General features: G+C 51.1%; 1 protein-coding gene across 3 annotated transcripts in view; it reads right to left on the bottom strand.

The window, feature by feature from the left end:
• Positions 1-15,526, bottom strand: part of KIRREL3 (kirre like nephrin family adhesion molecule 3) — a 377,774-nt gene that overhangs the window by 45,619 nt on the left and 316,629 nt on the right. For all 3 annotated transcript variants that reach the window (XM_068172246.1, XM_068172247.1, XM_068172248.1), the window contains 3 exons: positions 13,344-13,501; positions 8,541-8,691; positions 3,163-3,268 (listed from right to left, as the gene is read on the bottom strand). In XM_068172246.1, coding sequence (XP_068028347.1) covers positions 3,163-3,268; positions 8,541-8,691; positions 13,344-13,501 — 415 coding nt within the window. The remainder of the gene's footprint in view (positions 1-3,162; positions 3,269-8,540; positions 8,692-13,343; positions 13,502-15,526) is intronic.

The raw sequence follows: 15,526 nt of genomic DNA, 5'->3' as shown, positions 1-15,526 counted from the left end.
ACAAACATATGGGGGGGGGGGGATTAAAAATAAATATTGTCTGAAGATCTGGTATCTCTGAGCATGAGGGAAGTCATAGGAGATACATCAGGGTGGTCCTTGCCCAAGGAGAAAAAAAATCACAATTCCTGTTGTTTTTTTAAGACAGAATTAAGTTCCTTATCACCAGTGGTGGGGTCCTGAATGACCCTGGGGATGGCACCAAGTTCATGTTCTGCCTTCTCAAACCTCCAGATGTCTCAGTCCTGGGGCTTTACACATCCCATCCGTCTCTCCTGGCCAGTGTCAAGGTGCAGGGGGCTTCTTGCTTGGATGTCCCACTCCAGAGAGCTCCAAGCTTAAGTGCTGAAACATTTGCCACTTTTACACAGTGAAGAGCTTTGGGATCTTATGGAAGGGAAACAAATCCCCCCATCATCAGTCAGAGCCTTTAAGCAGAAGGAAGCCCCAGCAAGCACTGCTGAGTCCTGTTTGCTTGTCACGGTGGTAGGGAAAAAGTCTCTTGTGAGGTTTACATGTTAAGGGAACCCAAGAAATGAAAAACCCAAAATGATTGAATTTGTCGTGCCTCTTTTTTTTTTTCCTGCCCAAAACTCTTTTTATGGGAAAGTATGGCCTGAAAAAACATGCAATTAGTTTTAAGAGTAAAATCCATCATGAAATGAATCCCAGAGCCATTTGCAGCAAAGTAGGATCATGAAGGCCCAGGGGACAGGAAGGGTGACAAGACCTGTGGTCTCAGGATGGGTGAGAAGGAAGGAAGAGGGCAGAGGGTGGCATTTGCAGCCAGAGGGGACAGCAAAACCCTGCACTACCAAGACAGCAGCAAAGATGGGAGAGGAGTGTTGGATCCACCTCTGCTTGGTGGAGAAAAGCAACTCAGCTTGGCTTGGGCATGGATCCCAAGGGTGGAAACAGCCAAGAGAAATCATAGAATGCCAAAATAGTTTGGGCTGGAAGGAACTTTAAAGCTCTTCTTGTTCCAGCCCCTGCCATGGGCAGGGACACCTTCCTCTATCCCAGGTTGCTCCAAGCCCTGTCCAATCTGGCCTTGGGCACTTCCAGGGATGGGGCAGCCACAGCTTCTCTGGGCACCCTGTGCCAGGGCCTTGGTACCCTCACAGGGAAGATTTCCTTCCCAATATCCCATGCATCCCTGCCCTCTGGCAGTGGGAAGCCATTCCTCTTGTCCAAAGTTCCTGTCCAAGGAAGTGGAAACCCTAGACTGGAGCCTTCCAGGCTGCTCCAGTGCACAAGGGCTCAGCCCAGCTGTGGTCAGGGATGATGTGGAAGGTTCCTTTGTTGAGAATCAGGAGCAGAAGATTTGCCAGGGTTTTGCCACATTCCTTGACCAGAGATGGTTGTTTTGCCTTGGACTGTACCAGACTCAGTCCTGGGGCAGAACCATGTGGGTCCTTCACCCAGCTTGCCATGCACTTTGTTTTCCTACCAGCTGTAAATATGAAACCAGGGCTATTTGTATGGTTGACATTAATTGACTTCTCAAATTAATAACTCCTCTGTGTAACCAGGAACACAATTACTGCTTTGTTGTGCTGATATCCAGCTGGAAGGGATAGTTCCTACCCAGAAAGTCGATTGTACTAATTAAGCTGTACGAGCCTAACAGGAGGCGGGTCATGGTAACCTGTCCCTGGAGGTGCCTCCTCTGTTCTTATCCATGGATGGTTCTGCAGAGGCAGAACGGATGGTGAGCCTGTGTGTGCATGCTCAGGCCTTCCAGGCAGGAGGGGTGAATGGCTGATGGATGAGGCGGGACAGGGATGTACCTGGTTACACAAAGTTCTTTTCTCCCAAAGTGTGCTGACAGCCTGCCCTGCTTCCCGTACCCATATTTTGTCTGCTTAGACAAAAAAAAAACTGTGAGAGAAGGGGTGTTTTCTGATGCAGGAGACCTCACACCCACAGCCAAGGGCCCATGGCAGTGACTCTGCTCAGTGTAGAGCATCTGCTCTCCTGCCCATCAATCCCTGGATGTGCACTCAGAGAATCACAGAATCTCCTGAGCTGGGATGCACCCACAAGGGTCATTGAGTCCAACTCCCTGCCCTGCACAGACCCCCAACAACCCCGCTCTGGGCATCCCTGGCAGCGCTGTCCAAACACTCCTGGAGCTCTGGCAGCCTCGGGGCCGTGTCCATTCCCTGGGGAGCCTGGGCAGTGCCAGCACCCTCTGGGGGAATAACCTTTGCCTGATCTCCAACCTAAACCTCCCCTGGCCCAGCTCCAGCTGTTCCTTCAGATCCTTTCCCTGGTCACCAGAGAGAAGAGAGGACCCAGGGGCTGGCAGGGACCCCATGCACTGCCTGCACCCCAGACCTTCCTCAGCAACAAGCAGCGCATTTCCTCCTGCTCCAGATCTCCTCAGCCACCTGTGCTCTGCTCCGAGCTCACCATGCAGTGCAGGGCCACTGCAGACTGTGGCTAGCAGATGTGACCCCACCCACTCAGGGAGAATGGCTCACTCAAGGAGATCCCATCCCCTTGTGTCCACTCACATCTCTGGCACCTGCACCTCTGCTCTGGCCCCTCCCGAGCTCAGCTCCACCGTGTTGGGCACAGAGAGGCTTATGGTGGCTGCTTAAGGGTTACACGGAGATGGCAATAGAGCTGCTTCGTTCAAATAATAAAAGAGTGTGCAAAAAAGGAGAGGAATTCTCCCATAACAGACTTTTCACTCGGCGTGCATTGCTCGTAATGCCCCCAAACAGATGGCTCTGCCAGCTCAGTGCCAGGCCCCTTAATCCGCTCCAGGTGCCGATGAATCCCTGACTGAGAAGCTGTAGAATGTGGTAGACACCAGTGAGCGGCAGAAGAGGAGCCTCTCAATGTGCAACAGCATCATCAAAGCCAGGGCAGCACCAGGGAGCCACCAGAGTGGGGACAAGGACCCTGGCACAGCAGGGAGTGGGGATGGCTCCAGCCATCACATACGGGGGCAGCAGAGGCTGTGGGGATGAGCCACAGTGAGCACCAAGTGGTGAGAAACACGGGAGGAGTTGGAAGGGCCACCAGAAACCACAGCCAGAGGTGCTGAGCTCTTTTGGGTCACCTGGAGGGGAAGCGTTGTAAGGGGAAGGTGAGATGCTCTCAGCAGAAGGCTGGACTGAGGTGCCAGGAGTGCCAGGAGTGCCACCTTACCTGTACTGGGTGACAGCAGGGTTGGCCTTGGCGGAGCAGTGGAACTTCACAGTGTTGTCCTCCAGCACCGGCTGCGGCTCCACGGACAGGTTCACCAGGGGTGGGTCTGCAAAGAGAGACAGGCCCATGAGCAACCCAGGAGAGCTGCAGCATCCCTGCCTGCTGCCTGCCAGCTTCTCAGGCTACAAAGCAAAACTTGGCTGCAAGAAAGCCTGGCAGAAGCACTGAGACTCCTTGGTGCTGTGATATCACAGAATCCCAGAATGGCTTGGCTTGGAAGGGACCTTAAAGATCATCCAGTTCCACCCCCTACCATGGGCAGGGACACCTTCCACTAGACCAAGCTGCTTCAAGTCCCGCCCAACCTGGCCTTGAACACTTCCAGCTTCTCTGGACAACCTGTGCCAGGATCTCATCACCCTTACAGGGGAAAATTTCTTCAAGAGATCTCATCTAACCCTGTCCTCTGGCAATGGGAAGTCATTTTTCAGTTTAAAGCCATATAAGGTTTGTCAGACAGGCTGATGCCACGAATGCTGCTCTTCTCTTGAAGGGCTTCAGCAAATAAGACAGGAAGAGGAGCCACAGACACCATTTGATGTAACATTTCACTTGGAAAATGTGACTGCTGGCTCTGATTCTCATTTAAGGACATAAACTCGCCTGCTTTGAGACACTCCAGTTTAATATCTCACTGTATAACAATGATTTTTTGTCTATCCTCTAACTTTAAAGTGGCATTTCTGCTCTTTCATCAGCCTAATCATCTCTGCCAAGGCCTTACTGGTGTCACAGGCTGCTCCTGTCTTCCAGCTGCTCCTCAGTTTCTCTCCTTCTTTTCACATGAGAAGCATCTAAATGCTTTAGCATCAAATAAAATTTAGGAAAGAACCGATAAAAGCAAGCGGGAAATGGGTGAAATGTTCAGATGAAGAATATCCAGAGTTGTTTTAATTTTTTGTGATGACTGAGGCCTTCAGCTTTAGGTTTTAAGCATGGGACTTTATTCGAAGGCAAAAAGCAGAAATAAATGGCCTTGTGGAGGGATTTTTGGTGCCTGAAGAACCAGCTGTCCCACGGCAGAGGGTGTTGGGGCTCATTGACCCAGCTGAGGGGCTCTCCTGCCATTGAGGTGGGAGTCTGCTGCATATGCAAAAACACATTCTAAAACAGGACATGTTACGTGTTCACCTTTCCCTGCTGCCTCTCTCCTCTTCCAGGTGTTCCAGCAATGTCCTTCCCAGCTGAAAAACGGGGAAAGGCTGCAGGTGACAGGGCAGGGGGGCAGAGAATCTGGGTGGTACCTCCTGGTCCAGGCCACTTCCCTTGGCCTCAGGTGTGCTGGGGCATGGCAGAGCCCTGGGCTGGGTGTGGGGTCAGCGCTGCGGGGCTGGACACCCCCAGAGCTCAAGTTCCTGTGGGGATGCTGTGGAGCCACGGCTCCAGCCAAGCCCAAGCAGTGTCCTTGGTTTACCAGGGATGGAAGTTTCCCTGCTGGCCTCTCCCCCCAGCACACCCAGCTCAGGGTCCTGCTGGAGTGACTGCTCAGTGCCTCTGCTGGAGGGTGTGGGCTCCAACTGGGCATACTGGTGTGGGAACTGCCTCCAAAGCAAGCCCGGGTTATCCTGGTTATCCGGGTTATCCCTGCGAGGAGCAAGGGCAGCAGCTTGGGGGCAGCAGTGGAGGGTCGGAGGTGGCCTCGGCAGTGACCTTGGCTGGGCGGGAGGGGAGAAGGAAAGGAAGGAAAGGCGGAGTCCCGGCAGCGCTCCAGAGCCTCCTTCTTCTCCGCCCCGTGGTATTTACCCAGCCGGAGCCTGGCTTTGTTGTGTGCAAAGCCACCTGCCTTCCTGATGGGAAATTATGACGGGGAAATTATAGGTATTTTCAATTTACCCTAATTTCATTTTAAAATGTGCAATTCAAATGACAATAAAGATGGGCGCAGTTGGGAATATAAATGAGCTTCCCTGACACAGCAGCCCAGAGATGTATAGCGGGCTCCTAATTCATTCCCAGGCATCCTGACACTTCCCTATTGTTAGACAACAACAGCTAATCACCTTCCTTTGTTAAGTATGAATCACACTTCTCTTTAGTAGCTTCCCCATTGTTTGATGGGTTAGGAGCTGTGCCTACGATTTACAGAGAGGAACCTCTTTGTATTAAAATGAGCCCGGCTCCCTCCTGTACTCAAAATAAAAAAAGGAAAAATAAAATTAAAAAGAAAAAAAAGCAAAGGAAATGAATTAAAGTCTTTGATCTCGCCTTTAAGAAATGGGATTGGGCTTTCGAGTATTGTGGGTGCTGTGGATAGCATGGGCTGTGTGTGCCACTGTGTTTCGGGGCATTTTAAAGGGAAAAAAGACACAAATTGTAACTCATCAGGATGTAATTCCACTCGGTTACAATTATAATTCCTGCCTGGCTTCTTGTAATGAATTTGAATGATGGAATGAGATAGAGCTAGCCCACAGGCGGCGGGAGGAGAGGGTGTGAGTGCTGGTGCAGGTGCCACGTTGCACAGGGACTGGCACCAGGATGGGCACCGGGGCCAGCATCGCTCCTCAGCAGCCCTGCAGCCCAGGAGGCGCCTTGGCAAACCCCTCAGCTCCCACTGTTCCCACTCAGCACCTCAGGAATGGCCGCGGGCTGAGCCCCACGGGCTGCAGGCACTGTGCTGGCGCTTGCCCTGCCAGGTGCACATCCCTCTCCGTGCTCCTCTCCCCTGTGGACAAGCCCTTCCAAACCTCTTCACTAAAGCTAAGGTGCCACTTCAGCCCTGGGCTTTCCACTCCCCAGCGGGAAGCACAAAAGGGAATCAAACACTGCCAAGCTCCAAGGATAAACGCAGCAGGAGACTCTTCAGCACAGTGATGTACCCCTCATCACCCTCCACTTTCCTTCTCCTCCTCCCACCTCCTGCAAAAACATACAGATGCAGCCAAATCCCTTCTTGCTGTGACAAAAAAAGGTGTAAAAATGAGCAACTGCACATATGTGTAGGGGCTTGGAGCAATGGCTTTGGATAAGCAATAACCCCGCTCCTCCCCATCCCAGCACGCTGGGTGTGCATTTCCATGGAGCCACTGGGCTCCTGCAGTATAAATAGTTTATGGCATATCAAACTATTAAACATGATTTTAATCCCACTTGTGATGTTCGACGCATAACTCACAGGAGGCTGACTTTGATGTGGCTGGTGGAATGGAAATCACATTGAACAGATGTTCCAGCTGGAGCCGCTTAGTGTTTCCATTACAGACCCTGCACTGGGTTTTTTTCCAGCTCTTTCTGCTAACCCCCCCTTTTTTTATATATTTGGGAGGGGAAGGTTTTATGACTCAGCTCTTTCATTGCTGCTATCATGGTCAGGCGTGATACTGATGTAACCCCAACTTCAATTTTCCATCAGCTGAAAGAGGCTAATCTCTCCCACCATGCACACACCCTTCCTGGGGATAACCTCCATCCTTGTGTTCCTCTGCTGCCTGTGAGCATTGCTGATGTTCTTTTGAGTTGCAGAAGAAAATGGAAGAAAGCAGTAGGAGTGATTTACCAGGCTGCTGCTTCCTGGGAAGGATTATTTTTGGTTCCCTGGGATTCTTTTGCAAGGCCATCTCTCAAACCACGCAGCTGGGTGATGTTTGCTATGGTGTGAATTCACCTCCACTGCTGGAGGAGGAGAGTGCAGGGTCCAGGGGGATGCTGCAGCTCATGCCAGGCTGGGAAGAGCTCCCCAGCCAACAGCTGCTGCCTGCTTTTCCTTATTCTTGCAGAAACCACTTCTTTCTCTCCCTGAGGTGCTGCTTCTCTGCTAGATATTGAAAGAAGACCCATGAGCAGGACTTCTCAGAATAATTTCCTAGGGAAAAATGAGTGGTCCAGATATTTTTTGCTCAGGAAAAACACCTTTAGCTCTTTGCAAAGTGAATGCAGCTGGTTGTCTACAAGGCTGGGAGTGAAACCTCATGAGCAAAACCTGGGTTAATAGTTGCACTTGATGATCTTAGAGGTCTTTTCCAACCTTAATGATTCTGTGATTCTGTTACTAGATGCAGCTAGAGCAGGCTTTTGCATCCAGATCAAAATCCAACCCACCTCAGCTTGGTTAATCCATCTTATTATTTTTCTATCTCATCACCCATCCAGCTTTGGAAAATTGATATCCTCATTAGCCACCATTAAGAACAACATACTTTTAATAGCTGGGTAGAATATGACTGTTATTATATTCACAGCATGGAGTATTTAATAGCTCAGAGTGAAAATTGGTGTTCTTTATCGGGTTTTTCTCTTTCCCAAGCAGATTCCATGTGGCTCGGGGATTCAGCTCACGTCTCCAGCCCACACTGTACTGCCCCGGTGTAATGATGTCTCTGCTCCACGTTGTTTGTGTGAGTGTGTCTCCAGCTATTGTAGGTGTTTGCTGGCTGTGAAATAACCCAAGCTATTATCTCATTTTATCTGCCCAGTTCTGTCAGGACATGCAGCCAGCAACCCAAGAGCCTGGTAATCTTCCGGCAGCAAAAGCTGGAAGTCTTAAATGGTGAATTTTCTGCTGCGCTTGAGTTTGTTCAGTTGAGTTTGCCAGTTTTAATTGGTCTCTGGAAAGCAGCTGGCATGCTAATATTGAACATCCTGCTTTTGCAAATCATGGGTAAATACAGCTGCAGGAACTGGGTGTGTGGATGGAGCGTGGCTGGAAGGGGTTAGGAGGAGCCCAAGAGCAATGGTTACTGTGGAGGAGGAGGGAAGAGGCCTCTGAAATGTGAATTTTGGAAGATGGCAGATTTTGCTCTGTGGCTTTACAGTAAAGGGTGAATGGTACAGCTCTGACCACAGCCCTGTCCCCTGAGGTGGTGACTGGTGCTGGTTTTTTGTCATGCGAGGGACAATGTCCTGATGAGGTGTCTTACAAAAAATGTATTGCTGAACTGCCTGTAAGTCTGGAAACACGGCATTCTGCACCAGAAATCCTAACGGGACTTATCTCTGCTACTGGCCATGCCCAGAGATATTGATTGCTCACCCAAAACCCTTTGGGATCCATCCCTGCTCCAAAGACCCCTGAGGACCTGGACCAGGGCACGGTTGGGCCACCCAGAGCACGGCAGCTGATGCTGCTTTGCTCAGATCCACGGACACACGGGAAGCAGGATATCTCTGTAGAGTGGGTGTTCCTCAGGGAGCTCAGGGGTCATGAAATCTCCCGGCTGTGACTTCACTTTTGATACACCAGTAAATCCCAGTAAAGAGAAACCCCCAGTCGCAGCGTGCTGCTCCTGCCTGGAGTCAGAGCGCTGGGGGCAGTGATGGAGAGGGCAGGAAGTCCGGGGTGTCGCAGCAGCTAGAGGTGGCTCAGCCAGCTGTGTACTCACGCTGGATGTCGATGGTGACAGAAGTCTCCTTCCCGCTGGGAATGGCTTTGTTGGTGGCACGGCACACAATGCTCTCCCCGTTCTCAATGTCGGAGGGGGCGATGAACAGGGTGCTCATGATGCTCTCCCTCTTGCCGTCACGGAGGAGTGTCTGCCAGGGGGAAACAGGGATGAGGAAAGTGGAAATGGATTTGTAGAAAACTCTCAAAGCCTGACAGAAGGCTCACACAGTGTGCATCTGTATGCAAACCTTGAGACAAGGAGTGCTGACTTAGAAATGCCATGGAAAAGGACAGACACTGTTGAGAGAGAAATGGAACCAGAAACAAGTTTCAAAAGTTGGCCTTGCAAATAAGACTGGATACTTTGGAGAAACAGAACTATGAAAGATGCATTGTAATAGGACCTATGAGAGGTAATTTTAGATTTTTGGCTTTAAGGCATTTACAGCATGGTGTGGCTAAAGCTGATAGGCCAAGAAATGCTTATAGTGTATTGTAATTACGAAATAGTCAGTTTCTGATTTTAATGGCATGAATTATAACATCTGTATTGTTTCACCCTTCACATGAGACTGAAAATGGAATAAAAGTTTTTAAAATGCCTCTCAGTTGCCCCATCTCTGGGTCAGAAAAGGGCATAATCCTCCAGAAAGGACTTTCCTGCTTGAAAGGGGTCTTTTCCCCAGCCCCAGGCTCAATAAGAGCTTCTCAGCCAAGCAGCTTCCTGCACTAACAATTCCTCTGGCTGGAATCTGCCAAAAGCCTTAGGGGGAATAACAAAGACAAATTTCACTGCAATTCCCTGGGAGCTGGGCTCTTAAGTCCCATCTGCTTCCCTGCAGCCGTGCTGTGCCTAGGCCAGGGAGGAAAGCTCCAGTGAGACACCTCACCCACCACCCCAGCAAATAGGGAGCCAGAGGCAAATGGCTTTGTGACCCTGCTGTCATCTTCTGCCAGGTGAGCACACAAAGCTGCCTGGCACTCCCATAGCAATGAGGTGATGCCAGCTGCCAGCACAGACAGACCCTGGACATGGATCCTTGGCTGCTGTGGTCTGGCCCAGCCTATGGTAAATCATCACCTCTCAGGTGTTCACTGATGGGGACCAGAGATCTCAACTCAGGTGGTGTCTTAGGTTGGAAATGGGGCTGTGTGTTCTATTCACCATCTGTCAGAGCTGGGGCAGTTCTCTGCTGTTCATTAGGCTGTTTTCTTTATCTCTCCCACAGCTAGTCCTCCCTCCAGGAGATCTCTTCTGTTCATGGCCATTAATCATTAATTATCTTCTGTTCATGGCCAGTGAGTGTCCCTGCATGGCAGAGAAAATTCCATCATCCCATGGGGAGATGCTCCGCCCAGGGGGAGGAGCCAAGCATTCCTACCTGGATACAATCTGACTTTGGGAACACCACAGCAGCCTTTGCCCACTGCATTCCCAGAGGAGCAGCTTTCTTCCCCACTGCATTCCCAGAGGAAGCCCAGGCCCATCTCCAGCAGCCCTGGAGCTTCAGAGGAAAACTCCACCCTTGTGCAGGATCCCTGCTCCAGCAGAGCCACAGCTGGCACTGCAGGAGGGCTGAGCCACCATGGGATGGGACTGCTGCCACCCCCCTGACCCACAGGCTGCCAGGGCCTGCTCTGACTCTGGCAGTGTTGGTTTGTATTACTCCATTTTTATTTTATTTTTTATTTTCTTCCCTAAAAAAGAACTGTTATTCCTATTCCCATATCTTTGCCTGAGAGCCCCTTAATTTCAAAATTATAATAATTCAGAGGGAGAGGGTTTGCATTTTCCATTTCAGGGGAGACTCCTGCCTTCCTTAGCAGACACCTGTAGTTACCAGCTCTGCCTGCTCAGCCTTGGCACCATGCTTCTTCCTTGGATTTGTCTGACTTCAGCTGTGGTGCCCTGCTGTGCCTCTTTGGGGAGCACAGGAGCCTGGGAGCGTTTCCTTGCCATCCCCTAATCCTCTTGCAAGTTCTTACAGGAGGTCACGTCACCCCGTAACCCTGACTTTGATAAGCTGAGCCCTCGGAGCTCTCGAGATGTTGAGTGGTTTTCAGTCTTTTAATCATTCTCCAACCTCTGACCTCTCTCTGGTTTATCCACTGTGGATTTTGAACCCTGCCAGGCAGTTTTTCCTTCTAAGTCAGTATCCTTCAAGTTTGTTCCTCACAGTATAAGACAGGGCTTTACTGAGAGATAAACAGATGTCAACAAGAGGTGTGCATGTGGCACTAGGGAACGTGGTTTAGTGGTGGCCTTGGCAGAGCTGGGGGAATGGTTGGACTTGATTTTGGAGGGCTTTTCCAACCTAAATGATTCTTTGATTCCAAGACTAATGCTTTCCCTGGGTCATCGTGGCACAGCCTTCATGCACACAGGTTTGTGCCTCTCAAGCACATGAGACAAGGAATGGTGCTGAGAAACTGTCACCACAATCAGCCCAGAATCCCAGAGTCATGAAGGTTGGAAAAGCCCTCTGAGACTGAGTCCATCCATTTACCCAGCACTGACAGCACTGACCCACTAAACCACATCCCTCTCCACCACATCCACAGGTTTTTGGAACACTTCCAGGGATGGGGAATCCACCACCAAGCTGAGGGCCCGTTCCAATGGCTGAATACCTTTTCAGTAAAGAAATATTCTCAATATCCAATCTAAACATCCCCTGGCACAATTTGAGGCCATTTCCTCTCCTCCTGTCCTTGTTCCCTGGGAGCTGAGCCCAGCTCCTCGCCTGGCTCCCCCTCCTGTCAGGAGTTGTGGAGAGCCAGAAGGTTCCCCCGAGCCTCTTTTTCTCCAGGCTGAGCCCCCACAGCTCCCTCAGACACTCCTAGTCCTCCAGCCCCTTCCCCAGCTCCGTTCCCACCTCTGGACTCAAATGCAGGATGTGCCCTGTCCTTGGTTTATTGTTACCCCGTGTGCTCTTCCCTTGGGGAATGCCTCACTTTTGGTGCTGAGGTTGAGGTGAACCCTAAGTCTGTGCAAAATTTCCCCTATTTGAGGTTAACCTCCAAATCCTGCAGGATCTTGTAACATTCCCTGTCCCCTTCAATAGGGATGAGGGGGATTTCAGTCAGCTGTGGCTGTTCTGTGCTGTCTGGCTGGGATTTCAGGGGGCTGCAAATGGATCAGTTGGTGGACTTGAAATTCAGAGCAACAAAGAAATTATCACTCAGTGTGAATGGTTTCAGGCAGTCAGTAACCCAAACAGGACTTCTTTTTGGTTGGCTGGAATATCTGGATCAAAGGAAAGCTGGGTTTGGTTTCACTTCTCTTGAAAAAACAGAAAGAGGCAAATTGAGGAAGTATTTTAAAGGGAGCTTCAAAAGGGAAACGTTTCTAAAACCCTAAACTTCCCACTCAAAAAATGTCTAAAATTGTCCGTTAGTTTTTCTAAAGGCTGATTTTCTTTTTTAATGTGGAAGAGCCTCATGGAAACCTTCAGGAAGTCAGGAGAAAATGCAGTTCAGTCTCAGAAACAGAAGTTTTCCTGACTCCAGAAGGAGGGAAGGATGCTTCCTCCATGCAGAACAGGGGTCCCCTCCCAGCCCATCCCTGCCAACTGCTTAAAATGCCATGGAGATCTCTGTGCTGTGGGAGATGGATCTGCAGCCTGGAAAACTCTGCTTTGGAAGGGTGTTTTGTTGGAAATATTTAAAAGATGGGCGTTCCCCCTTCTCTGCTCCCCACTGCTTGTGGGTCTGAAAGGGAGAGGGCTCAAAATTTGTCACCTCAGGGCCTGACAGCCCTGGAAGGGAAGGCTGGGGGCGAGGGGGATAAACTGTGAACAACTGCATGTTGACGGTCTGGATTTTAATTAATTCCACTCCATTTGAGAGAGAGAGAGAGAGGTCAGTTCTCCCTGGCTCTAATTAGTGCTGCCTCTCGCACAGCAGGCAGGGAGATGGGGCAGGTTCCCCCTGCTCACCCCTGGCTGCAGGGAAGCAGCTCACAACAACAAGGAGGAGGAGGAGGAGAGGGAGGAGGCAGGGAGGGTGTTCTGCCTCCTCTGCTCTCCCCAGCAAATCAGGATATTGCTGGAATGAGGCTGGATAGAGGCTTCACAGTGGCAGCCGAGGATGAAATGTTTATTAAAGATCTTTGGGAGCTCGAGGAATGGCTCTGACTGCCCACTTTGAAGTTTTGGCTGCAAACTGACCCATTTTAGGATTTCAAATTTTGCTGTTTAGAAAATGTCATTAAAACTGTCAAGTGTTACTGAATCTTTCACGCTCACCAGCCATCAGGAGCCCATAAACAGGAGAATATTCGGGGTCCCATTCCCAGTGTGCTGCTGATTGCTCTTTGATTATTTCCTTCATGACCCAATAAAGACTTTCTGTCTAAATTGAAAAATGCCAAGAACCCTGACAATTTTTCATGGAAAACTGCAGTTGGAGGAGGGGACACATGTCACTGCAACCACCCCTTTGATCCAGAGGTTATGCTGCAGAATCAGAACCAGGGCTGGGTCAGTGCTGCTGTACACAACATTACCACCACACCCAGGTGGGATTAACAGGGGAGAAGTGGCCACACCAGGTGATTACAATCTGAGAGAAGGTACAAAGAGCCAAATTCAGAGCAGAGCCCATTTTGGTGACAGTTTGTGGCTTCTCACTTGCATCCTGCTGTTTTCCTCCCAGCCTCCCCACTGGGAAGGGATGCAGGGTGAGAGTCTGAGCTCTGCAGAGCTGAGGGTGCTGCCCCAGATGTTTGGGGTTGTGTCAAGTGTCAGGCCTGGTACCCTTTCACAAGCACAGGTCTTGTCCCAGCCCCATCCTGCCTCACCTTGGAATAGGTGGCTCCATTGATGACTTCTCCCCTCCTCATCCAGATGATGGAGGCTGCTGGCTTGGCGTTGTCTGCATGGCAGGTCAGGTTCAGGGGGTCTCCTGCTCTCAGGCTGATGATGGGCCCCCCCAAAATGACAGGGTCATCTGGAGGAACTGCAATGAAACACCACAGAGGAGACAAGGTCATTAGAAGCATGAACCCCACCTTCCTGGAGTTATCTGTGGGGGCTGAGCTGCCAGGGCTGGCCTGTGACCCGTCGGACTCTGCAGATGGTTTGGGATGGCCATGGCAGTGCCACCCCTGTCCCCAGGTTAGAGCCACCTGCCTTTTGCTGCTCTTGTGCCCCAGATTTGAACTCCAGCAGCAGCAATTTCTGAGGGGACTTGGGCCGGGTGGCTGCAAGCTTTGCAGGAATATGAGGGATCAGGTAAATCCACCGAGGGCTACTAAATCCTCAAAGCCCTGGATGTCCCTGAGCTGCAAACTCTGGGAGGGTTGTGAGTATTGAAAGCAATATCCCTGCTTGAAATAAATATCCCTGCTCCTCTCTTCCTCCCTGGGGAGCTCCAACTGGTGCTGGACACAGGATACAGGGACTGCAGAGGATTGGGTGTGACCCCTGCTCTGACTGGGAAGTGGGAGGGAGGTGAGGCTGTTTTGGGGTAGAAGAGCAGTTGGATCTGGACCTGTGGGACTCAGGGTGGAATAACCTCTGGGCATCAGGAGTGTGACCTCCAGGTGCCTGCCTTTGAGGAGGGCTCCCTTGGCAGCCCTGTGTCCCAGAGGGAGCACGGAGGAATGGGGGCGCTCCCTGCTCTCTTTGATGTCCCTGTCACTCCCACAAGCAGGTTGAGGTCACCTCCTGCCACAGGGAGGCTTTTCAGCACCTCCCTCTGGGAATGCAGATCTAGCCAGGGGGGAACAGAGACATTTAACACCTCAGTCTTCCTTTGAAGGCACCTGAGAGCCCATGGGAGGCGGCAGCCCCAGGCTCTGCTGGTATCTCACAGCCCTGGGCATCTCTGCTGGAAATGAAGGCAGAGACAGGGACAGGTGGAAAGAGGGAAGCACAGGAGAGGCACCTGGTTTTCTCTTCTGGGACCAGCTCTTGAACCTGGCAGCCCAGAATGGTAAGAGATGGGAAATCCAGCTGGAGAGATTGTTCTTTAATCCTGCAAGGAGGAGCTTTTATCTCTGCTACCCTGCTGGGTCTGCTCCATCCAGGATCTGTGCTGGAGATGGAGCTTTGTCCAGCTCCTCATGGAATCAGAGCATTATCTAGGTTGGAAAAGACCTTTAAGAACAAGTCCAACTTTCCCCCATCACTGCCAAGCCCACCACTAAACTGTGTCCCCAAATGCCACATCCACATGGCTTTTAAATCCCCCCAGGGATGAGGACTCCAGCCTGTTCCACAGGTGAGCCATGAAAAGTTTGGCCATTGGTGGGTGTTTCATCAAGAGATAAAAAGATCCTGACTAAGTAAGACAAATGCACTTTTCTGCTCTGAGAGACCTGAGCTCAGCCCTCCCTCTCCCTGGCTCTTTAACAGCATCCCCAATCCCATGGATGCCTCACATCATTCCAGGGAAAAGGCAGGGAATCTCCTTGTTGCTGAAAGCTGCTGGCAGCCCCCTTCCAGCCCAAAGCACTGCCCAAAGGCACTGAGCTTTTCCCAACCATGCCCTTTGGGAAGCCAAATTCTGTTCTTGCTACAGACAGATGTGTTGCCCATCCATCCATGGATGGGCCCGTGGGGCTGGGAGGCCAGCTGGAATGTGAGACACATGAAAGGCATGCTCAAGAAATGGGAAATTGCTCCTTCACACCCTGCTCAGGAGTGGGTGGCAAAACCCTCTGACCCTCATCATCCTTCAGAGGGGATGCAGCTGGGTGAAATCCGACAGTTTTCTGCCAAAGTGGAGCTGGTTTTGCCCCAAGGCAGTGCTACTCTCCCTTAGAACCAAAGCTGGCCTAAGCCCCCTCTGAAATCCCCAAGCCTGGCTTTGCTCCTGAGCTGCCTCTGCGTTGTGGTTGGCTGGGGAGGATTTAAAATCTCCAGCGCCGGGCTGGGGTGGGAACTGGGAAGGGATTCTGGTCCCTGGCAATCCCGAGGTGCTGCCTGCCCCAGGCCGGGATTTGCAGATGTGCTGCGGGCACACCCTGCTGCGCTGCCA

The sequence above is a fragment of the Anomalospiza imberbis genome, chromosome 24 (genome assembly GCF_031753505.1).
Source record: "Anomalospiza imberbis isolate Cuckoo-Finch-1a 21T00152 chromosome 24, ASM3175350v1, whole genome shotgun sequence".
Classification (NCBI taxonomy): Eukaryota; Metazoa; Chordata; class Aves; order Passeriformes; family Viduidae; genus Anomalospiza; species Anomalospiza imberbis.
The sequence above is the reverse complement of the archived record's forward strand: the minus strand, read 5'-3'. Positions and strand labels throughout refer to the sequence as shown.